Below are 25,869 nucleotides of genomic sequence, written 5' to 3'. Positions count from 1 at the left end.
AGGAGGAAAAAAAAACACCCAAATACTTTAAAACTTCAAGTTTCCACCTTTTCTTCCTCCCATGTGCATAAACTTTCTAAACTTTTGGGACAGAGAACATTGATCAGTAGCATACCTTTGATTACTGAAGGACAGCTAATGAAATAGAATACATAAATTGCACCATAAAAACGCCCAACTTTTGTTCTTAAGCTCTCAACTAGGTTTAAAACAACAACAACAAAAAAAATCTTTCAAGGCTAGCAGTTTTGCAAGGGAGAGCACAAGGCAAGGGCACTTAAAGCTATTATGAGCTGTGCAGAATATGCCCAGCTCCGCAGGATGTGGATTGCATTAAGGTAACCTGCTTGTACCCACGTTGCCAAAGCCTGCTGCAAGTCCCTGCCAGAGGGATGACACCGTGGGTCCCTTCTAAAGGGAGAAAAGGAACATTCAGACTAGCAGCTTGAAACCAGTTTACAAGAACACAAAACCAACGACTTTGTCGAGTTTGACAAACAGCAATAAGATATTTGGGAACAGTTGATTAGCAAGTTACCACAGCTAGCTGCAAAGTCTTCATTAGCACCGATAGAGGCTAACTAACTACCTCTACAGCCCAGAGAAAATGCAGCCGGGGGGGGGGGGGGGGAGGCCGCCCCCCTCCTGCCCGCCCTGAGCTCGAGCTCAAGCCCCGTCCCCGTCCCCGTCCCGCCCGGGCAGGAGCCCATCCCCGCTCGGCGGCGGCACCGCCGCTCCCGTCCCGTCCCCTCTCCTCCCCGCTCGGCGAGGCCGGCGCCACACGCGGGTCGCCCCTCGCCGGGTCCGCGGTGGAAGTGGGGCCGGCGGAGGGACGGCCCCCCGCAGGGGAGGGGAGAGGGGGCAGCGGCCGCGCCGCCGCCACTCCCCCAGCCCGGCGTCCCGCCGAGGTGGAGCTCGGCCCGCCGCTCGCCTCGCCTCCCCCGTCCCCGCAGGCCCGGGTCGGGCCGGGCCGGGCCGGGCGGGCAGGGCAGTACCTGCGCTGGAAATCCTGCTCGAAGGGGGCCAGGTAGGGGTCCAGCTCCAGCAGCCGCGGCAGCTGCGGCGCGGGCGGGCTCGGGGCGGTGCAAGCCGCCATTTTGCCTTCCGCTCCGCAGCGCGGCGCGGCCCCTATATACCCCGCGGGAGGGGTCGCTACACGGGGAGGGCGAGCGCGGCACCCCCGTGCCGCCTCCTCCAGCCCGGCCCGGCGCCGCCCACCGGCCGGGGGCGGCCTCCGCCTCTCGCCACCGGGTGCTAGCGGGCTCGGCCGGGCGGTGCCTCCCCGCCCCCCGCGGGGGTTATGGAGCCGCGGTCCCTGCGTGCCGCCGGTGGCGCCCCAAAATGGCCTCCGCGGGCAGCCTGCTGTCCCGGGCCGGCCCCCAGCGCCCCCGCCCCGGCGAGGGAGCAGGAGCGTCTGCGCCGCTCCCCAAAGTCTCGCCGCGTCTGCGCAGCCCTCCTGCCCTGCCCGCGGCCGGGGGAAGCGGGGTGAAACGGCTGCGCCCCAGCCCAGTGCGCGGGATGGCGGCGCAGGGCGCCCTGCGGGCCGGCAGCGTCTCCCCGAGAGCGGCCCCGAGCCCGGGAGGGTGAGTGCGGCAGCGCCTGGGCCGTGATCTGCGAGCAAAAATAAACGGGGTGCTGCCGTTACTACGAACCGCCGGGCAAGAAACGCGGCTGGCTGATCGCGGGTTGAGCAAGGAGGGTGAGGAGGGCGAGCTGCGCTTCCGTCAGTAAAGGAAATAAATCAGTCCTTGCAGCAGGCTTCCTCGAGAGAGCACGGCCCAGGACAGGCCGCATAAAGGTGCGCGAGGGTGGCTGTGCAGAGCTGTTCCCACCTCGGCTTTGTGTTCTTTTTTTCCCTTTTTGACTTTTTTTTTTTCTTTCCCCAGTAAATCTGCTACTGGGTGAACTCCACGTTCCCATGCAGGAAACTGGTTTACTTTGGTACTGTAACACACCACACTCCAGCATGACATTACCAGCACTGGAGCGTAGTTCTCAGCTGCTTGACAGGGCGCAGGCACGCTCACAGGCAAGCGCAGCAAGCCAGGACTCTTGAGGGCATTCATGAGTTCTCATAAACACAGTATCTATCCAACAAAGTGTTGCTTGATTGAGGATGGGAAGAATCCTCACCAAAGTAAGGTGAATGCAACTGATCCTAATGTAGCTCTAAATAGTGAATAGCACCGATAGTAGGTCAAATAAGTCCCACTACAGCCTATCAGTGTGTCACGTTTTTGGATGGGCCACCTACTATCCAAGGCGGTTACTCGCTACCCTGACCATGCTTCCAGGCCAATGTTTAGCTTTTTTTTTTTTTTTTTTAAGGCCTGGAATTTTTTTTTCTTTAGACATGTGTAGCGAGGACATTTATTTAGCAGCTTCTTTCCAATGCTTATCAGTCGCAGATTATAAATGTTTCAGCTCCTAGTTACCTTACCTCATTTCCACAGCCACATGCTAGATTGTTACCTTTGGTTTGTTACTTATCTCCCCTATCTTGGCTTGTGCTGTGCAGCTTCTCCTCCCTATCTAGCTGATAACTAACAGCACACTATCTAATGAAAATTGGCAATGCATTTCTAACTTTACCCCAAATCGGCTACAATGAAAGTTTCCGTAATGATTCATTTCATCAGCAATGTATATTTAGCTGCAGTATATGTCTGTCCCTCCTTGCAGCAATTCAGAGCTTTACATACAAAAAATCCGTGTACTTTTGTCCTTCATGTTATGCAACTAGTATTTTCTGGAAGAATGAGTAGGAAGTACTGTTACAGAACGTGCCCCAGCCAAAGGCCTAAATGTTTTTTTGTTTGTTGTTTTTTTTTTTGAAATAAATAGCATTTGTGATATAAACCGAACTACTTATCACATCCAGATCTAATAGATCAGGACCTTTTTCCCCAGTTCCCATTTCTGCACTCTCAGTGGAGACTGAAAATCTGTGTGTTTTTATTATTACCTGTGCTTCTCAAAACAGAGTGTATAACAGTGATTCCAGCGTCTTTGTTAAACCAGAGTTTAATAATTCTCTGTCTTCCTGTCTCTCACATCTTACTGTGCAAGTCTTGCATTCTTTTGCAAATGCATCACTGTCTGTCTCACAGTTAACTAGTTTGGGAGAGAAGGGAGAGATAAAAGGGAGAGAAATTCCAGCTGATTATCAAGAGCCATAAACTTGTTTTTCACAATAGTTTGCACTTTACCTGTGCTTCTGCTTTCAGGCTTCCAGCTGTTCTGTAATGGAGAGGTTGCCTGCTGCTGAAGTGGAAGGAGGAAGGCAGGTCCTGCAGTCTTTTGAGGAGGAGGGCAGTTCCTGCATCTTTTAATTCACTAGAATAGGAAAGAGGAGCTTTATTAGCAAGGAGTTCACAGCACTGTTTTAGCTGTTTGGTATAAACATAGGAGAAAGATTTATAAACTAGCATTAGCAATTTGTATGAACAGTAGGAACATAGCCATGACTTTTTAGCTCCCTGAAGACAGGGACCCCTTCTGAACCTGAAGACTTTTCGTTTGGAAGGTTTGAAGTAGAAATGACACAGAATCTAGCCTTGTATCGAAGCAACCTTGAACTTTAAGAAGTTAAATTCAGATATAAATTCTGCAACTAGCCCTTGTCCCTATAACAGACAAACTCAAACACTATATTTAATACCCTGGGTCTTGGGAAACTAATAACCATAACATTTGTATCCATTCATGTTCTGCCTAGGACTTGGGTGTGATTTTATCTGACTAGTTTGTCAAAAGTAACTCAAAGATCCTAAGGCGTATATTATTGTGATCATCTAGTGCAACATGATCTAGCTGACACCCAAAGGTCAAATTTGGCTCTGAGAGCACTATCATTTTGTCTGGTGTTGGGAGGCAAAAATGGCAGTTCAAACAATGAAATGTCCCAACAGCAGAATGCTGCTTTGTACGTTTGTCACAGATAGATACAAAGCTGGCAGCTGCTGCTGCTGCCAGTAGAAATAGGAAGAAGTGGATGGGTAGTCATAACTGCTCTTTTGGGGGACAAGAACAAAGCATATAGGAGCGATGTCAAAAGCCTGTGTCTGACACCGAGTGACTACTGAGGTTGGAGCATATCAATCCACTCTAACTAGTCTTTCAAAGGATATTCGTGGTTAAGTTATGGAAGCTTTAAATGTTATGTTGCATAGCAGTGCTATACAATAACTATAAAGCCACAACTGCTATAGCATCAATTCCAAATTAAGCAGAGCACATTTTAAAAATACGCAAAGCTCAAACAAATCAAACTTTTGCATTAATGAATATTCAAGGTCTGAAGAACAGTGGTTATAAAGAAAACCGTATACTCATTTCAAGCAATACTTCTATTCTTATTTGCTATTGTTTTACACTCATTTGGCACAGGATGACAGAAATGCCAAACTCTAGGAACTGTATTAGGAAAAAATCATTTTTCTTTAAGGCGCAGGTTCCGATTCATCCCTCATCAGTGGTGTCTTATAATCTCAGCCAGAACTCATCTGCGTGGTCTCTAGCCATTTACATGCGGAGTCAGTTCCCAAGTTGTAGCTGCTTCTAAACCAAGTGGCTCTGAGCAGACCCAGTCCCTGCTCCTGGCCTGGCTCCATAATATGCTCCCAGACTCAGAGTCATCCACTGGGTACAGGACTCTGCTCCACAGCTGGTCACACGCTGCCACTAATTCCTAGATCTCTAAGTCCCACAACTGTGAGATAGCTGTGAAATAGGTAACCACTGTGAGCCACAGTGTGCCCAGTCATCCTGGTTCTCAGATTGCCCAGAACAGGAATATGGTGAGAGTTTGCTTCTAGTTTCCAGGGAGAGAAAGGGCAGTGGGCAAGCATAATGCGCACCCAATTCTTATCCCAGTACAGACAAAATGGAGCATTGCAAGAATCCATTCCTGGACACTAGGATGTGCTCCAAAATACCACAAAATAGAGCCCTATTCCATTAATTGTGCTCCATTTTAGCTAGCTATGGGCAGTCCCAAGACATGCCCTTTGTCTATCTACATTCAGCACTTGAAGAGTGCAAGATTTGTCATCATTTCAATGCAGGCAGAATGCCTCTCAATGCCCTTCCATGAAAGCCTTTGTACATGTAGACATGGTTGGCCTACTTTGCTTGCTTGTATGCAAGGAAATGTATGCATTGCACCTTTTCCTATCTTACATGACAAGTAGTTCATGGACAAAGGACTGAGAAACACAGGAGCACGTTAGCTCTCCCTGAGGCTCATCCTGATTTCCACAAGAGGCGCTATAAAGAAAAGGCCTTTTTCCAGTGTAAAAGTCAGCTGTTCAAAGATATTCAGGTTTCATACTTACACTTGAATGGGTTCTTGAAGGCTTCTCTGTGTCCTTTAGACAGTTGTCAGATATCTCAGTACGTTACAGTATGCAAGCTTTCCACATTTGGGCAGGCTAATGTGTATACAGACACACATGTAAACATATGTAAAAATATAAATACACATACAAAATGGAGTTCAAAATCTGACACAAGAGTAGCTTATTCTGCCGCACTGGCTAATCACACTTACCTCCTATAATTTGTTCAAGAGTCAGTAAGTAGTTAATTGCTCAATTTTGATGCAGATCCAATACAAATTTCTCCATTATAAAAAAAAAGAAAAGGTTTCTATTAACTTCTTAATAATCACTTCTCTTGATAATCTCAGCAGACAGGACAAATATTGAGCGGGAGTGGAGATTAAACCATCTACTTATCCCTCATTTTGGATTCTTCAGGGCTGTACTGAGACACACAGGGAAAAAAATGAGCAATGCTGCACAGTACCTCCCTAGTGTATAACTTAATAGCATGTCACAGTTCCATAATTAAAACTGAGTTTTTTGCATTTCTAGCAAGAATTCAACCCTTTGATTACCTATGAAGAATAAAGAACATAATCTCAATAATCACAGGAAACATTCCAAGAATCCTTTAAGTAATTTATGGTTTAGTTCGGGTTTTTTTGGTTTTGGTCTGATTTGACTTGAAGAAATGTAGGGTATTCACTGAGATAGTCTTTTAAGTCCTTACCTGTGCCCTATTAGAGTATCAGGAGCTTTAAATAGCAACAACACATATTTTTAAAGATCAAACTCATGTGCAATCTGAAATACTAAAAAGCCAGTATAAGGGCTGTCAGATTCCACTAAACGTATTTGATGGGAATGTCATTTGCACTTATCCTGCAAAACAAAATGAAAACATGTTCCAACAACATGAGAGTCATAACTAATGGGCGCTTCTTGCTTTCACGGTATTGCAGTATTATTATGATTTGGTGGCATTATCTTGTATAACAGAATATCACATAAATGTAAATATCTTTCATAGTTATTTACACAGTCATCACAGCACTTCAATGTGTGATACCAATTAAAAAAATCAATGTCTAGAACAATAATATCTGTTGTAAAACCATCTACAGTAATATATAAACCTCACTGAAAAAAAAAAAAAAGATTTGATTTAGCAGAAAGACTTTAGCTTCAAGTAAGGAGTTGGAAAACACTCCACAGATGTAAAAATACAGTAAACCTTTAGGAGTATCATAACATTTTTTGGATGTGATGTATACTCTGTTCTGTTTATGCTTGTTATATGTATTTTTCAGAAGCTGTTACTGCCAGTAGTACTTTCTACAGCTGCCAATGCTGCTATTTTCTGGCATTTTCATATGCATATACGTGTTGGGGGAAGAAGAGAAAACATTTGGAAATTTCTCCTTAGTGCCATACCCACAATATTTGGTAGATGTCACCTCTCTCTCTTACCAATATATGTTTGTCTGTAACACTTAGGAAATTGGTAATCTGAGTTAAACGTTATAGTTGTCTCAGAGAAACATTCCTGCTGTTATTACCTTTGGCTTCTATAGCAGTCAATTGCTATTAAACAAGCAGCTTATTAACACTAGCCAGATATTCAATGGTTTATATTGAATACACTTGTAATTAAGGAAGAAGCGCTGTGGCTTCCTCAGCAATATTGCATTCTTTCATTGTTCATTGCCAGGTCTTTCCCAAAATCCCTGAGGAGTAATCTTACCTAGGAGCTCTCTTTGGGATTGGTTGCAGCTTTGTCAACATCAGTTCATTAATATTGTATAACTATTTTAGTTTTCTTAAAAAAAACTAAATTGCTTTCCAGGATTTAAGATTTTGTGTGTACTGAGTTCACCACGATAAAAGTAGATGAATGCTGTGCAAATTGTGTGTGAATTACAGAACTTTTTGAAGTTCCAAATGCTTTATGCAGACAGTTTTCTGGATCTTGTCTATATGACAGTGATTGGTTGTGATTTAATTTTTAACAGCCAAATATCAGTACCTTTTCACTGACTTGGTTCTCACTCAAAATCTTGTTATAGGCAAAAGAGAACCATTTATATGGAACTAAGACTCCACCATTGGACCAATAAATGTTTTTACAATCTAATAGTCCAAATTAGCTGCATAATACAGGAAAATCTCATTAATGATGAGACAAAAAACTTGGTAATACCTGTCCCTTTTCTCTTAATGTTATGCTCACCTTTCCAGTGTACTTCAAGGTCCTACGGTTGACAGTTCAGGTCTTCCTCAAGCAGATGTGGGAAAGGCTCGTGTTACAGCAGGGCATCAGCCCCCTGAGGTCTTTGCTGCAAGTGGTATGTTCAGGAAGGGGGGACGGCTTTTCCTCCTAAATCCTGAGGTTCCCAGTTGAAGTCTGAAAACTGCACAACAGCCTCTCCCAGCCTTAAACGATGCTAAGAGTGGCTCTTTATCACATAGGGACTCTCTGGGGGTGGCAGATCCTTATCCCAGATGGCCCTCACAGAGCTTCAGCGATAGTCAGTCGGCCAGTAAGAACATATTACATGAAGCTGAGGCCAAGGCAAGCTCAGACAAGTCCTAAGACCCAGCACTGTCAGACCAATTGCCTTTTCCTAGCAATAGCAAAAAATCACGTTTACCAGGCTACAATTTTCCCTTTTGATAGTCTACTAAATACAGGCTAATCATTCCATGAGTCCAGCAAAAAAGTTGCAAATGCTCTTGTGACTTAGGGCTTCTCATCAGGACCAAATAATGGTTCGGGAAGGCAATCATTTTCTCCTGTCTGGCTTGCTTGATGATAACCCATAAATGTCTGAGGGTAATCCTTGATTCTTTGTAATGATGTACAACCATTGCACAATCACCAAGACTGTTAAAAATTACAGCTGTAGGCTGTAAAGCTAAGTTATGATGTAATTCATGTCTATACGTTATATATGTGTCTATTATCAGGCATGTTATACACTATGAGATAGTTCACAATGATTTCTGGACATGGAGTATGTATGCACACAATCAAATTCTACATAGAAAATGACAAAATGATTGAAGCCATTTCATAGTCAAACATTGCCCAAATTTTGATCTCAACATTTGTCAAAAGATTGAAAACTACTATCCTTACATATGTAATGCATATCTTGAGCTGTTGTTTTCTGGCATCCACCTAAAGAGACTATTGAGAGTATTCTGTCATACTCAGTAGTCCATCCTCATAAATGTACATCTCCAGTCTCAGCAATCTCATAGTTACATGTCTCCAAAGTTACCTGATTAGCTTCTTGATAACAAAAGATAGCAAGAACTTCAAGAAGTATCAAGAAGTTGATCCTTGATACAAGATTACATATCATACACATACGTAGTGTTTTGGTAAGGCCATAATTAAGGGACTCCTGGTTTCTGACCTATTCTAGATGTCTTAAGGTATTCTCAGTACAACATATGAAGGTGCAGTCTTCCCAATCCCAATGTTACAGAGCTATACTTAAAGGTATGCAATCTTTTAAAATACAGTTTACCATAGGAAATATTTTTGTACCTCGTTGATTGACCTTTTTTTCTTGAAGCACTCAAAATTCTACTTTTTACAGAAAGTTTCATCCTTACACACGCACATATTTGTGTTAGGAACACAGACGTTCATACACTGGTGATCTATTAATCACGATGACAACAGTAAGAAGTACATCCATCCTCACGCAGAGAAACAGGGTTTCTCTTCATTAAAGATGGAGACACCTTTAAATTGGATTTTTTTTTTTTTCATTCCTAGGTTCATATTTTACACTTGTTTTTAGATTCAGCCATGGCAGTTGAGTTAAAAGAATAGTAGTATAGCTTTCCCTTTTCATTTATGCATATATCATAATAAAAACAAATACAGTTACAGCAAAGCTATGCAATGTTCAGCTCACAGTTTGCATACATTTGGAAGGGATTTGTTGTTCTTCTGTGCTACCTACAGAAGATAAAATGAGCAAAGATTATTACTAACAGTTATCTTAGTTATCCAGGCTTGAGTATCTCCCTCCGTATGAGTTTCTAAGGATATTCAGGTTAATTAGCCACATTTTTGTTTCCTGAACATTTAATATTGAAGTACGTAGTAATGAAGTGATTCCTTCGTTCTTACTTAGTAAAACTATTTTACTTAATATTATTTAATAGTTGTTTAGCAATCTTCCTTCTGTGTTTGTTTTGCTTTGATTCCATCTCTTCTTTAGAGCAGAGAGATTTCTTCTTTGATAAGGTCATTGATCAAATTTTTAGAATTATTTGTTCTTTTTCCAACTTCTGCTGTTTGAACTGCACACACTCAAAAAAAACCCACTCTTACAGTTCATGAATTATCTGTTGCTTCTTCTATGTAACTCCTTAGCTGTCTCCTCAGCAACTGCTGTGTTGGCATCTGTTTCAACACCTGCACAAGGAAAACTCACAAAAGGTACCATCCTGGGAGCTGAGTCATTCTCTAAAACGGGACCATCCTGCTCTGAACATAAAATGTTCCTCTGCAGAACCTAAGGGCAAGTATTACCTGTGTGGCATCAGATAGGACTTTTTAGCTTCTCTCATTTTAGATTAATTGTGTGTCTGACTGAAAATATCCCATCATTTAGCAGTCCCACCAATATTCTCTTTGTATTCCTATAATTTGTGTAAGGGCCAAATCAGGCCAAAAATTTAGTCATCCTCAGTTCTGTCTTCTGTTTGCAATCTTTTTATTTTTCCTTTTCATTTCAAAATACACTCTCATCTTCACTGGTGGTTTTTTGTACATATACATAATTTCTGTGAACTGTGACCGCTTTCCTGTCATCCAGGAAATCTGCAGTGCTCAAAGAACATAACCTCCTATATAATTATTAATAATAAATTCGTAGTCCAGTCACATCTTTAAAAGGTGCTCATGGTGAGTGTCTGGCCTAAGTCATCTGATACATCTAACATTTAAAAAGAGCTGACTACTAGAAACATGTTAGACATCCTGAAAGTGAGGAAAAAGCAAGACTAACTATTTCAGATTCTTTCTCACAGCAGTATAAAATACCATATACATTCTTTATATAGTTAGATCAACAGACCTGCTTTTAATCTTGTCTCTGTGCTTGCCAATTATATTTACTCTAGCAGACTGAAAGGACCGTAGCATTGCTAAAAGTTAGCATTATGGTTTTTTTCCTGTTTTTGTCCAAATTGTGGTGTTACTTACAGCTCTGAATAAGAGTTACATGAAGTTCCCTGAAGAATTCCCTATTTGAGTTGCATTATATTGCTTGAAACAAAACTTCTCAGATGATTTTTCACTCAAATTCTTTTCATTTGTTAGTATTTTTCATTAGCTTTGTTTTTATAAATAATACATTTACTACATTAGTACCTTCCCAAGCTAATATCCTTCTTTATTTTTTCTTTGCTTTATTTACTTGCTTTATCTTCTCCCTGACACTTGTCCAGCTCTTTTTGTTTTGAGGATTTTTTTTTATTTCCATTTATTTTACAAGTAAGTCATGTTGCACTGCTCTCCTTAAAGGATTTGAAGTTATGTGGAAGATGTTGAGCCCAGTGTCAATGGATGAGATAGGCTTTATGACTTCTACTTGATCTTGGTGTGTTTTGGTAAAGGGGCAGAATTGTGAAATATGGAATACACATGTCAGCAGAATGTTTCAGGGTTTTTTTTAAGGAGTTGCCCAATAAGTCATTCCTTTTCTGTAAAATGAAGCATGGGTATTCGTATTCTGGAAAAAAAAAAAAGCCAATACCACTAACAGCAAAAAAAAAAATTGCCACATGCTGTCATTTTGTTTGAATCTAATTCCCTTTCTATGAAATGAAACATAAGTATTCTCAAAAAATTGCCAACAGCAAGAAAAATTACATGTTGTCTGCAAATGTTTTGCAAATTTTGTCTTAAATCATTAGCCAAGTGTCTTGCCCCAGTTTTTGAGCTTGAGAATAAACCTAAGTATTTCAGCTTATATCATTTGCCCTGTTTTGTTTATAGATGATTTCATTTGTATGTTGTAGACCAATGTTTCATGTATGTCAAGACCTCTTTTAACCCAGACACAATTGTAGGGAACTGGAATAAATTCTGCAGTAAATTCTATTAATTTCATAACCTATTTAGTACCTTGAAACATGAAAACAAGCCTTTTTATAAGTTTAATTCAGTACATCGTGCCTTTCAGGTTAGTGCATTTTACATTCAGCATTGAGTGGAAGTTTGCATATTAACTGAAAGAGGTTTGATTGGAGTTTTACTCTCTTCATTCTTTTCTTTTCAAATAAGTCTTTTGCATTGTATATTAGCTCTATTAGTAAAACACATAAAGTCTTCTCTGATAACTTTCCATTATATTAGGGAAGACTCAACAAAGCCTTTAATTTCTTGTGATTTAAGTTGTAGATCTGAATAGTTAAGAGAAGATATCTTCTTCAAGAATATGGTATCTGTGTGTAAATATAGTACTGTCATTCATAGTTAGAGATAATATGCAGAGGTTATGGCAGTGTGAGCTATTTAAAAATCAAAAGCAGCACAGTCTTACAGAATGTAGTCATGTATGGAGCAGCAATATGTAAAAGTTATCCCTCAAGAACATACCCTTCTAAAGGGTAACCAAATATAATTATTTCATGTGGTGCTGTATAATTGAGATGACTTGGAATTCCCCCTCTTATAACACTTTTGATCTAGCTGTTAAGTTTGACAGGGTAAGGTTAAATCTCCTTCTCCTATCACGGGTTAGGAAATTCTTTTAGCTCTAAGAATAGCTCATTAAAGGAGGATGCAGAGTCTCCTTTTCTGATGTACATATTAATTACCGTAACGCTCCATGAATTTATCTTTGCTGGCAGAATGACATACCTTGCTGCTGTATCAATGAAAATTGAGTTTCTTGTTGATTGAAACTGTCACTTGCCTTGAATAACTGGGTCTAATGAAGTAAAAACAGGCAAAGAGAAACCTCAGTCACATTTTTGCATCTCTTTACTCTAGGAATCTCCCTTTTCCATCCCCATCATGCTTATAAAAGATTATATAAGCAAGTACTAAGTTTCATGTTAATGGCTAAATCATTCTTTATACTATACATGTAGACTTTTAATCTGGCTAATAAACATTTTGTAATAAGCCTTCTATGTCTTGTGGTTGATCTGTAGTCAAGCGAAAGCTCTCATTGTCTCTTTCAAAGTTTCTCTACAGTTTGTTTCTTTTCCCTTTCCTCTCCCAAGTTCTCAGTATTGACTACTTCTCTCTGTTGCATATATATATATATATGTATATATGCTCTGTTATATGCATATATATAAAATATATATAAGAACCTAATTAAAATCAGCCCTACGCAGCTCACCAAACTTTTTTTCATTTGTGAGTAATTTCTGCAAGAACATGAGCAATAGCATCATAGAATAGGTATTCTAGTATCTAGATACTAGAATACGTGTTCTAGTGTCAATAATAACCTTCATCACTTTGCAGGACTAAGCATTTGTTTATGTAATATGATTACTTGGGGACTTTATATTGAGCTCATATGGAAGAGTGGGTTGATTGTTTTTTGATAATTTTATAATACTGGAAAAAATGCTGTTCATCTGTAACAACATGCATTTACCTTTTAAACATACCTTTAAATATACTTTCTATGAACACAGCATGTCCTTAGATGTATTCACTGGTGGTAATAACTGACCTATTAAGTTTTATGACTGTCAGAGGTTTCTCATTTGAGTAAATGCCCTGGAAAGTCCCACTCCACTCAGCAACAGTGTAATAAGTAAAACAAGATTTTGTGAAAACATATTAGTCCTACTGTAATCAAAACAGCACCTATTTCATTTTATAGAGATTTTGAATTGAACAGAGCACTAAAAAGAGTCCCTAGGCTCCCATATCTCGTTCACTGTTGTTCTGGACCTCATACGACCCTCTGATGACTAATCAGAACAGTGGCTTTGCACAAATGTCATTGACGGCAGAAAACACGTGTCAGCAAATAAGCATACCAGTGTGTGTGTGGCCTTAGAATTTCAGGTGACCAGTGGCAGGGCCATCTACAGCATAAAGGCAGAGGTGAAATACTCGTTTCCTCCTATAATATACGTGGAAAACTCCTGGTATGGAGAAAGGACTAGAGAATACGTACATCAGCAGATCTATGTCTCTTTCATACCCTTTCCCGTATTCCCTGCCCCCACACAGAGAGAAGCACTGCAGAACTACAGTTTAAGATGCAAGTCCTTCTTCTGTTCAGTATAAAATAATATTTTTTTGATCCACCTCCCAGAGTGCAGTGCGCTGTGAGTGAAATATGTCCCTAAGAAATTAGTAATATATGCAACCTTGTCCATTGCAGTAAGCAAAAGCTGATTTACCTCAGGTATGTTAAGCAGAATTTCTGGTATCACACTTCCACCATTCGGCACCCGTCTTTGTGTCTTACACCTCTGCTCTGGAGAGGCTATTCATGTGTCGTCTTCTCCATTTCTTTCCAGATGGGGTTTGCTCATGGGTTTTGACTGTAGGATTTCAAATAGGAAAGCAGGCCTATAGGAGATAGGCAAAATAATTAACCATTTCTCTTTTCATAACTCTTGCTATATTCTTGGAAATACCTCTAATCACAGTCTAGTTCCCTGCTTCCTCGATTCTTTGATTAACTGCAAGCAAATCAGTCATGAAAATATTAAGCAGTTAAACCAAGATATATGCAATACTCATAAAACAGGTATCTCCTCCAAATTCTAATGAAGTCAGAGGCACTTTTGCTGCTTGTTAGGTCTCAGTCAGTGTAAGTAAGGATCAAAATATGACCATTTGCTGCAGTGGTTAGAGATACCTTAGACTGTTTATTTTTACTGCTACATGAAGCAAACACGACTGTTTTTTAATGGAATGGTTCTGGATAGCATTACAGACAACAGAAATTTTTTCTATCAGGAATAAGCTGAAGGATCTGATCTTTTAGCCACTTCAGACAGTTTATATTCTCCTCTTCTCAGAAAAACATCTGCTGGAGAAGTGACTGCAGTGCTAGGCCTCAGAGTTCTCAAGACTGTTCTTAAAAGCATAGCTCAAATAAGCCACTTGATTATAGTTCATGTCCTAATCTACTTCATGCTGCTCTACAGCATTATGCTCATCCTCCTCACCCAGAGGACAAACTTTTTTTTCCCGCCGTGTCTAAAGGCGAGTAACAGACCTCATTTAATCCTAAGAGCAAGGATGTTAATTGGGTTGAAAATGGTAATGATGCATCTAGTTCCCTCATATCGGAGGTGCTCTTTCACCTTGTAGAACAGCTGACTACATCTGCATCCCAGAACAAAGGCTCGAACACATATTTTTCTGTGCTCTGTCTCACTCCTCCCTTGACCCATTATCAGCAGCAAATTACACAGTGAACCAAACTTGATGCTTTCAATATTTCTTCTCATTCTGTTTCTGCATAAGAGCAGATATATATGCTTGGGTCTTTTATGATGTTTGTTTCCATGGTTAAAGCATAATCAGCTCCATGAAAAGGAACAGGAACAATCTCCACTTTAACTGAGACCTCACCACCTTTACATTTAAAGCCTTCATTTACTTCTTCAGCTTTTTCAATTGCCAGTCAAGGAAGGTTTAAGTCTGTAATATAGTAATACTTGCAATTACTAGTAAATAGCATTTTACAGCATTAACCGGTCTGTCCTTACAGCATCTTTTTCAGGCAGGCAAATAAATGTTATTATCCTCATTTTACAAACACATTGATTAAGTGACTTGCCTAAAGGCCACGCATCAATTTCCATGTCAATGCCAAGATTAGCAGAGAGGAAACTTCTGCATTGCCGTCACAGGAAAAAAATGATCTGTATTATCAAGTCCAAACCCCCTCAGAAACAAGTAATCACTTTTCAGGTGTTCAGTCTAAACAGCGTTTACTAACTCCGCATCCCCATATGTCAGCCCTGCACTTTGTCCGCTCGTTAAGCTACAGCTTGCTAATGACTCAAAATGGTTCCCAGTGTGTCAGTAGCAGAGAAAGTTCTTCTCTTTTTTATATTACCTCCTCATTTCAACTGCAGAGGCTGAAAAGCCCTGGCTTTAGCACGAGTGAAAAACCCACTTTTAAGACTGAGTTTTGGGAGGCAGGTGGGGTGAAGGGAGGAAGATAGATAGGCTTGTGCTGCTCCCTTCTGTGGCAGCACGAGGCTGGACAATGGTCCGAGGAAGCAGCACATGCAGCAGCAGATGAATAAGGAAGGAATTCAGTTCTTCCGCTTGTCTGTGCTTCTCACAGATGCTGGCCATTCTGAACTTCTGCTCTCTCCAAGCTAATTTTCCATTTCTGTGTTGTGTACAGTAGGTGCAATTCTCTTTTCTATTGCTGTTGTAGCTGCTGTTTGGAAATTGAGGCAGTTGTACTGGCGGTGTTGGAAATTGAGTCTCTGGCTCTAAAATGCAGCAATATCTCTAGTTCTCAATTTATTGAGCTATTGGGTCAGTTGCCCTCTTTTTAAAGCTCTTGCTTTTCAATTGGGAAGTGATTTTGGATTTGATCTACGTTGTCTGATTTAGACAGATAGTTAGGAAACGAATACAGATGATCTGTCTAACTTCAACACAACCTTACCCAGGCCTTACTGTGCACATGTATCCTGTGACAAACGAAAGTATAACCAGGTAACATCATAGCATACAGAAATCAACTGAACAAACTTCTAACAGCTCTGTTTACAGGCAGTTATTTCTAAGGGGAAAAAAAAAAAGGTGGTTGCTGTGTTTGATTCCCCTCCAGAACAACTCCCCTCTTCCCTTCTTGGAAAAACAAACAAAACAGAGAAACTCACTACAGCACTTAAGCAGCTAATTGAACAGCTAATTATGCCCACCCACGTGTAAAGAAAGCATTGTTTTGTTCTGATTTAAGGCTGAGTTTACAAGATGTTCCTGAGCCAACTTCTGAATCTTAGGAAAAATCAAAGTAGCCGTAAATCTTCTGAAAGACAGTAGTATAAGTTCGTCATCAGATTCATGATTTAAAGCCTACTGTGTCATTTCAGAACACCTGAATTTGACCTAGTCATTGAAGCTGAAGCTGTGCCAACATGTGAAAGCAGATACATTGAAAAATTGTCCAGCATTTATGATAGATACTGGTATTTCAGTCCAGACTCCCAGACGATGAATTATATTCTTAACAAGCATACGTGACAAAGTTAAATTTAGAAGTAGAATCTGAAATGGTTGCCAAGTTTTTAACTGAAGGTCATTTATAACGGGATTTTCTTTCCCCATGAAAAGAATATGCACATACAGACACACCAAATGTGTAGATTTACCTACAAAATATTTAAAATATTAGGCATATGAATTATGCATTTGCCTTTTACTAGCTTTTTAAAGATCATTTCTTGCATTCAATTAGTATCATTCATATTTATTGCATGCGAGTCACCTGTAGATTGCAGTATCAGAATTATTCAATAGGTTTATGTCTGTCAAATTAGCTCTCTTATTCATTAACAGCAAAAAATAAAGGATCTTTCTAAGCAAATGATTATCAAGTGTGTATGTTTTCCTGGCATTAGTTTGGTCTTCCATGTAACTCTATAGTCCCTACTCCTCCACCTCAAAGTTATTAAGGTGTCATATAAAGACATATAAAGAAATGGTAAGTTTAACAGCGTTAAACTGTGATATGGAGTTAATCGCTACTAGTGAAAAAGCAAAACACGGCTGGATGGCTGTAAATGTGATGATGTGTTCTGCAGCCTGATAAATATTATATCACACTGCAATTTAAGGTGCTCAAGGGCTTCACAATTTTAATTGCATTTTAATGATGGCAACTCGGTTCAATTATGTACTCTACCTCTTTCAAAGAAAAGCATTTCAGTATTTAAAAATTATATTACGGTATATCTCACCTGCAAGGTTGCTGCAATATTTGGGGTATGCCCTAAATCCTGTTGTCTTCAGTGAGAGTCTTGAGTAAAAAGAAATGCAGCCCATAGGTTTCTGTACTGGAAAAAAATTTTAAAGAATGTAATTAAATATATAATCAGGAATAAAACCAGAGTAATGGAAGATAGTGTTTGCATGGAGATGACAGTTTTTCTTGTCTGTTTAGCTTGTATGATCTTCTGGGCAAGTAGCATTTAGTGTTCTGTGAGGTGCATTACACTGCACAGAGGAAACTTCGTTTGTGGTTGATCCTGAGGTAATATCAGGAACACAGTTAATGAAGAAAAGAAGTTTTCTAATAGTAAAATAAATGGTAAAATAGAAAGAACTGAGTTTCTCATACAACCTGTAGTATGTCCTTGGTAGAGGTAATTAATAGTTTTGATTAGGCATTTGGATTCCGATCTACCAAAGCCTCACTTCTAAAACTTCTAAGTCTTGATGTCTGATGACACTTTTCTCAGGATGAGAGTCACAGACATGCTTTAGTGTTTTGCTGGATTAAGACTTCGGTCATTTTTCCTTTCTTTATATTTATTTCTAAGGCCTACCTTCTTAAAAATTAATGGAGTCAATGACCCCCTCAGCATTTTTTAATGTTTCTTGGCTTAGTTTTGTCGCCCAAATGTTCACTGAAAACTCAGCTCTTTCACTGATTTCCAGAATCCACTCACGAGTTTAATGCATAGCTGAAGTTAGAATGTATAATGAAATGAAATATTCAGCTGTGCTTTCAAAAGAAATTAAAATTTATCTGTAATGAGTGAACTTGGCATGTGATCCAGAAAGCTTCATTGCACTTTCAGAAGCTCTTACAAAAACAAGTATTTGTCCAGAAGTGCAGGAACTTCTGTGCTTCACTTTCTAGGTGAAATTCTCTTTGCTTCTCTCATGCAAGGAGTGATGCCAGATGATCAAAACGTTCCCTTGTGGCCTTAAAAATCTCTGATATATTTTGAAGCTTATGATCGCAGCATCAGATCAATGATATGTTATCTTTGTTTCAAAAGAACAATTCACTATGATCATTACTGCTGTGTTGCTGATAATTTTAAATTAACATTGCACAAACCAATTTAAAAAAAAAAAAAACTTTCATATTATTATCTCTAGAGTTCCAGTATTAAATATGGAAAAAAACAGTAACAAAATGGGTATTCACGTGAATAAGTGGCCTTGTACCTCCCAACCAATCCCTCCATTACCTCATGGTGCTTTTCAAATAAATGATTTCATGTAACTCACAGCTTCTAAAGGGATTTGAAGGTTATTGCATTCCATTCACTTCCAAGTAGATTGGATACTAAAAATAAAAAGTAATGACTCACAGCTTACCTTTCCTGACTCTGGAGCTAAAATGGTAAATATTTAATAACAGAAACTCTCCCAAAGTTTTTTTCTTCTTTGTCTTTCTCTATAACAAGCAAAATGAGTTTCTAAGGACATAGCTATACTGACATCACACTCATGGCTAGTCATGTTTCCACAGGACAAATTCTGCAAAAACATGTGAGGGCTTTTATTGGTAATAATAGCCCCAATGAATAGAATGAGATTTTAATTGAAGATTTGCTATTCACTTTTCAAAAGATGAAAAAGTAATCTAGGTATGTAAACTTTATCTTCAGTGCAATGACTAAATGAACTGAAAATAAAACATTTTAATATACTTTACCGAGTGTCTTGATATCACTGGAACATTGCAAACACTATATATGCATTATATAGAAAGCAATATATATTTATAAATATATATATATATATGAATGTGTATATATAACTATCATTCGTGTACTCTTGAGAGCAGCAAGCACAATACAGCATTTGTACTGTAGTCCACTTTTCAAACAGGGAAGAAAAACAAAGTCATACGTTTGATAATCTTAGTTCTTTCTTCACAAGGTCTGAATAACTGAATATAATTAGTTTCTAATTCTGATTGTTAAAAAACCTAAAAAAAAAAAAAAAGGAAAAAAAAACTATTATGAGGAAAATGCGTTGTGTGTTACTCAGTGAACAAAAGAAACTTTTTGCCAGGGGCCATCATCCCAAGCAGATAATACAGTTCTTTTGGAAAATACCTCTCAAAATAGCACAATATGTGTGGCTCAAGATAAGAGATAAATAAGGGTGTGCAGGGAAGGAGAGAACACTAAGAAGTACAAATAAAAATTTTACTGACCTGGAGATTTCAGCCCCATCTAGATTTTTCCACATTTTTTCACACTGTCATTTTTCCACACTGTCAGTGGGATCTGGATCAGATCCTTGATCTTTATTGCTTTGTTGCTTTAATGCTTTTGATTTTTTTTTTTGTTTAAGATAGGCAAATAGGACCTAGTCAGCATAGAAACAGTAGGAAAAGGTCTCCAAACATTTTTATTGATCCTAACATCTCCCTGCCAAAACCAAACACGTGTGCTGTGCAGACTGATAGTTTGAAGGAGCTCTTAAGATGACTTAGCAAATAGCAGAGGTGTACTCTGGGCCTTACTGCTTCGCTAGGAGATAATGTGAGCTAGGTCACAGGAAATTTCAATACAACCACCCTTGGGGTTCAGTTTGCCTGTCCTTGCCATAGCAACACAGCCCAACATAAAGCCTTAGCATGGCAATTGCACTGGAATTCTTTGGTAAGTGCATTTATCTCAAAAGCCACAGGCTGCCCATGCTGTTTTAATCCAACTTGCTGTTCTAAACAAAATCAAGTAAACTAAAGTGCACCCTGAAGAGCCCAACCAACTCTTCCTTGCCACAAATGAAACTGATATTTACTTTCTGCTCCACAACTGCTGCAGGAAGAAATTGTTCTTTTGCTCTGCAAAGTACAAAAAAAAGCTTTCTTCTAGCAGCATTAAGGTGCAGACGTCCATCTTACCAACACCAGCTAACAGAACACGTTAGTAACAAAAGATAGCATAAAGTCCACCTAATATGTCTACATGACAGCTATGTTGCATACTGCAGATAACTTTAAACTAGCTTACATGACTCCTGCTGTCTGACTGGAAAAGGCATCATGAAGCTCAGCATGGCATGCAAAACTCACCTTGGAACAGATAACAGCTAGCTGACGTTGAGCTCCTGAAGCTAAATTGTCAGAATTACTTGCCTTAAAGCTATCTCAAGAATATCTGCACTTACCTGCAGTTCATATTGCTTGAGCATATATTATGTATGATGCAACTGCCATGTTCCTCAGGTTTTACAATTTTGTTCAAGTAAAATATAACTGAAATTGTAATGATCAACTCTGCTTTGGATCTACTCTAAATAGGTAAAATTTCATCCAGAATTGGCAGTGGATTTGGGGTAAGTTCTACAACAGATATAAAAGACCAGAGAGATCTAGATTTCCTCAGATTTCATGAATGTTTGAATCTGGTGGGGGCTGGTTCGGCTTAAGACCATTTCTAGTTTAAATCTAATAGTACTTCTTGGAAAATTTTTGTACCTCAAAAAAGTAATTTCTTTACCATTTGCACTACAAGTTTTCTCTACTTTTAGCCTTCCAGTCTTTGTTAAGTTTAGGTGAAACAGACATGAATAAACTCTTGATAAAGAGGTTAAATATAAATATATTTGTATTAAAAATACATTTCTACCATACATCTTGGAAGCTTTGGGAGGGCTGAGTGGACAAAAGCTGCTAATTAGCCAGCAGCTTTTTATCTTTGCATAAGCAGGGCAGAAAAAGAGAGGTTTATGTGTTTTACTTGTCTACCATGTATTTCTCTCCATTTGGGGGAGGGGGAGAGAAGGATTACAAAACGATGAAAGGACCCAAGAGGAGCTTCTGATAGAGCATTTATAACTTCGTTTTATCTTCCAAATATTGCCAACGTAGGTTATATCTATTTTCCTTGGCTAGGGAGCTACCTTTTAATTTCTTTAGTCTCTCCCAAAACAAAGTGACGATGTTACCAAACCCCTCCAAACCTTGTGAAGTACTCACAGTAATATTATTAGTGTTATTACTTTTACTCTTTCTTTGCAAAAATGGGTGATTTGGAAATCCAGGCATGAGAAACAAAGTGTCAGGGGTACTAAGAAGCACTAATTACTCTTTCCTTCTGTAGGCACCATACTCCCTCCCTGAGCTGAATAGAAGACTGGCTCTCCTGTTTCCTGATGAAAGATTTTCAGTGGAGCTAATGAAAGAGTGTCCGTGACTCCAGATTACAATAAGTCACAAATCACTTATGTTCTGTTGTTGTTGATTCTGTTTTCTTATTATTTAGCTACCTGTTTGAAATTGTGCATGTGCAAGATAACTGCAATAATTTTTGGATGACTCTTCTGGATCAGCAGTCATAGCTGCCGCTTCATCCAAGTAATATTATGCCTCATTGTGTCCATACGTAAAATGAAAAAAAAAAAAAAAAGAGATGAAATGACTTTTACAAAATTGCACAAAATATCAATAGCAGAACCAGGAAAGGACCCAATCTCCCCCTACCCCCAGCCAACCTGTCTCCTGGGCCAAGTTGCAAACAAGTTTGGTTATTGCATGAATGCTATAGTGCATTTGTTCATACTATCTTGTCAGGGATTTAATCTCACAGCATCACATGCTACCAGCACAACCATGTCATTGCAATTTAACATGCATTTTGTTGATGTGCTCTATATCTCATTAAAGTCTCATCTCCTTAGCCAACACCATATGCTACTCATCAGTAGCAAAGCTCTTAAACATAATGAAAAAGGTATAATCACAAATGAGAAAGCAACTGTCGACAAATGATACTACAGGTATTAAAATTCCATAACACCACTGAAAGAACAGATATTGCAACTGTAATCCTTTTAAGACTTTTAGCAGCATTGTCCTACAGGAAAAAAATGTGGGGCTTGGAGGTGCTATTCTGTCATTCTTAAACCTTTCATTACAGAACTCTCAAATCACTGACAGTGCCATGTCAACGTGAGGAGAAAGGTTGATTTCTAACATTTTTTTTTTTTAAACTGAGAAGAAAGTTATTGATATGTTTTTGGATACTTCTATGTCTTCAAATATGTTAGCTCAAAAGCTTAAATAAAATAGTTTGAAAATATTTTGAGAATATTAGACCTTATTTAATGATGATTAGCTTTTCTTTCCCCCAGATTTTGACTTTTTTTGTTTGATTCAGGATGGGAATCTTAGGTTTTTTCCTGACAATACTAAAACATGCAGATACTGTTTTAAGAGTGCTACTTCGTCATGAAATATAATCAATAAAAAACAAAATATAAGAGTTAGTGGTGATAGCTATACCAATAGCAGAAAAAGAAGTTAGCCAAGTTCTACCCTCAGACATATGGTTGTACTCACCACAGACCAATCTGAAATACAGCTGGATTAGCTAACAAGTCAAGTATAGAAATGAGGGGAGAGCAGTGAGACAGGTTCTAGCTACTCAGCTACTCTTCCTTCTTTTGTTTTTCTGGCCTTTCATCTTACACTTTTTCTGTTAGATATTAATAACAATCTTGAATTTTCTTTAAAATAGAGACCCCAGTCCTGAAAGGACCTCAGTGCAGGCCTGCACCCCCTCAAGAGATTTACCTACACCTAAAAAGCACTGTCCGGGCATGTGAGGGTCCACTCTCGAATAGCTAGTTCAGGACATAGACGTCAGACAAGGACGATGCATAATGGGAGCCATGCTTGGACACTACCTTGAGCTGGGGACACCATGACAAGAAAGTGATGGAAACACAGTGAGAAGGACCAGGGAAACCCCCCGCCTAGTTGAGCAGCTAATCCAGAAAACAGAATATTTGCATGAGGACTGTGAGCAAAAGGAATGACACTCGCCAGCAATTTCGTTTTCCACTTGTGAGAAATGAACCAAACTACAAGGTATTTACAAGTAATGTCACACTCCTGGCATTGATACATTGCCAGCCTCTGTCTCTTATAAAAGCTAAATATGTGAATTTCTTGCGACCCTGTTTGTAGAGGTACTAATTCTGCCATAGGCACCATTTAGAGAGCTGTCAACTGGAAAGCAAATTTTCATAGGTCACTATCAGTTGGGAGGTTCAATAAGACACAGGTAACTTTTACCCCTTTAGTATTAGCAAATGTTTAGTGAAGATGTGTCTTGACTGCAGTCCATCTCTAATTAAATCTAAATTAAATTTCACCAAGCAGAATTACCAGAGTCTAATTTTTGGACTCTGTGATAAATCCTCCTTTCTGATGCTGACTAGCTGTTCACTAAAGACAAGAATCCACTGAAGAGCGCAAACATTTTTTCCTGGTATGTTAGTTCACATCACAAGATTAAACTAATAATTTTCTTAGGATAGGTAGTGTAATATACATGTGTATATAGGTACATGTTTTAATTATACAAACTATAAAATATCTTTCGAACTGTATCACAATTCTTCACATGAGAAAATAGTCATGCATCCAAAATATTAACCTTTATATGTTTTTTTGGTGGCAGGGTCTTAAGCTTCTCTTTTCAGCAACTGGATCTTCACCTGTCAAAGCTCTATAAATGAGCTAATACCTCCAAATGGTGGCCTTGCTTTGGTTTCACTAATGTTTTTCTTTTCTCTGTGAGTGTCATGTTTCTTATGTTTTCCTTCCATCTGGAAATAAATTGCACTAAATAAGATGGGCCTTTTCAAAAGCACAGAACTTTAATATTAAGTTTTAATTAATCAGTCTTTTTATTCTTTTATTTTTCTCCTAAGAGGCTGTAGATCGTCGTCTACCCCTGCCTACATGGACATATGGATTTATTTTATCTTTTTGCATATATATTTGGTTCAAAAGAGCTTAAATGAACTGAGAAAGTAGCTGGGGCTCATCTACAGAATTATTTTTCACATATTCCTTTCCTTCCATATATAAACATTGTATGAAGTAGTCATATATTGTATGTAGCAGTCATTTTGTGACTTCTAGGTATCATTTTCAGTAATAAAAATGTAACATTTTATTAACAACTGAAAATAAAGTAGCACTGTGAAAACAATGCAACTCTATTTTTAATGAAAATCATGGAAATACCACTTTTTATATAAAATCTGAAAGGTGATCAACAATTTTATGTACCTCAGCTTCTGAATGCTCAACTCAAGGCAAAATGGCCGGAAGACCAGACGGAAAACAAAATTGTCTCAACACAGTCAATGGATCAGTCTAATTTGCGCAATGTGTTGTACGTAGGTATTTGACAAAACAGTTCCTGACACAATAAAAGGTCACTTTCCTATACTGCTTATAATTCTCACTCTTTCTTACAACCAGTCTAGAGCATCTGCCCATTCTTTGTCCTGGCTGTTGGGTAATCCGAAGTTCTTAAGCAATATTGTCCATTAATCATTAGCAGTTATTCTGGCTTAATCATATAAAGTGATTAAGAATTATCTATTCCAGATGTCTACACAAAGTTTCTTGTAGCGTATATAGATATACTGTGAACTAACACAGCTATTTCCCCTGAATGCAGCTACCTACAGAGGAGGAGCTGATTAATTCCACACATCTTTTATTATTATTTATAAACTGATTCTTAAATAAAGATGCTTACATCTGCCTCTTGCTCCAGATGGTGCAATTTAGCTGCCTATGTTACTCATGAGTCATTTTCTGTTTTAAACAAATACTTAGCCCAGCAATTGTCTTATCAAGAATTCTCCACTTCTCACAATTGAAACCTGAAATGCATTGCTGCTTTAATTCTCAGAACAGGGAGTTTCCTGTCTCGCAGGTCAAAAGTACAAGGAAAAAAAAATCCTCTTAAAATTTCCAGTGCAGCAGTCACAGTTGTAAAACTGCCTGATACTGTAGCTGTATCCTCAAGTTACCAGCAAAAATTTAGGCAGTGAATTCGATCCGAAATTCTCATGAGATCTGACAGTGCACAGGTGGTAGGACAGATCTGCAGCAATTTTTTTTTTTTTTTCTGTCGTCACATCGCCTGTCTGTAGAGGTTATATTCCAGGCCCTACGAGCATCAGTTCCAGCCTAAGGCAAAATCTTAGATGCATATGGCCAGACTGCGTCCTTGCCCCAAAATCCACCCAAAAGGGAAGTAGTGAGCAGGCTTTAGCTCTCTGCCAGGACAGCTGGATGCTAGACGCTCTCAAGAGCTCTAGAGGGATGGTGCAGCTGATCCTGGGAAAACTGGAAAAAAAAGCAATAGGTATGGGATATCCTGTTGGGATGTAAAAGACACAGCATATACAGTTTGACAAGGTTCTAGAAAAGTTATGATCCAGATGGCAGGTAAGAGTACAACCTGTAAGTTTAGGGACTCTCAGCTGCATACGAGGTCTTCTGCTCTTTTCTAGAAGACAGGTTTGGATTTCACCGAGGGGTAAGCTACCATCCACAGCTGAGGCTGGACCATCCTGCTGTATTCTTAGCTAGGGGGTCATTTTTATCTACTGATACTGTTACCTATGCACATGTGATTGGGACTATAAACTCAGAATAGCAATACCTAAGTCAGTCTATGCACAAAAACAGCTGAAATTAAAAGCGTGCTCTCCCTGGGCTTTTTCTACAGCTAATGGAGAAAGAGCTGTGGGACGAATTGCTTTCTGGAGGGA

At 39.2% G+C, this 25,869-nt stretch overlaps 1 protein-coding gene and 1 long non-coding RNA gene across 6 annotated transcripts in view; one reads left to right on the top strand and one right to left on the bottom strand.

Moving 5' to 3' along the window:
- Positions 1–1,731, bottom strand: part of GBE1 (1,4-alpha-glucan branching enzyme 1) — a 167,398-nt gene extending 165,667 nt beyond the window's left edge. For both annotated transcript variants that reach the window (XM_068910619.1, XM_068910627.1), the window contains exon 1: positions 996–1,731. In XM_068910619.1, the coding sequence (XP_068766720.1) occupies positions 996–1,096 (101 nt within the window). In that variant the 5' untranslated portion in view covers positions 1,097–1,731. The remainder of the gene's footprint in view (positions 1–995) is intronic.
- Positions 862–24,527, top strand: LOC104144013 (uncharacterized). 4 transcript variants are annotated; one of them, XR_011134983.1, is made up of 3 exons: positions 862–1,027; positions 21,387–21,471; positions 22,803–24,527. It is a non-coding gene; the product is annotated as an uncharacterized lncRNA (long non-coding RNA). The 4 variants fall into 4 exon arrangements; XR_011134989.1 differs by having other exon boundaries at positions 893–1,027; positions 9,721–21,471; XR_011134977.1 differs by having other exon boundaries at positions 882–1,027; positions 21,387–24,527.
- The last annotated feature ends 1,342 nt before the right edge of the window (positions 24,528–25,869 follow it).

The sequence above is a fragment of the Struthio camelus genome, chromosome 1 (assembly GCF_040807025.1).
Source record: "Struthio camelus isolate bStrCam1 chromosome 1, bStrCam1.hap1, whole genome shotgun sequence".
In the NCBI taxonomy this organism is placed as follows: domain Eukaryota; kingdom Metazoa; phylum Chordata; class Aves; order Struthioniformes; family Struthionidae; genus Struthio; species Struthio camelus.
Note: the sequence above shows the minus strand (reverse complement) of the source record. Positions and strands in the feature narration are given on the sequence as shown.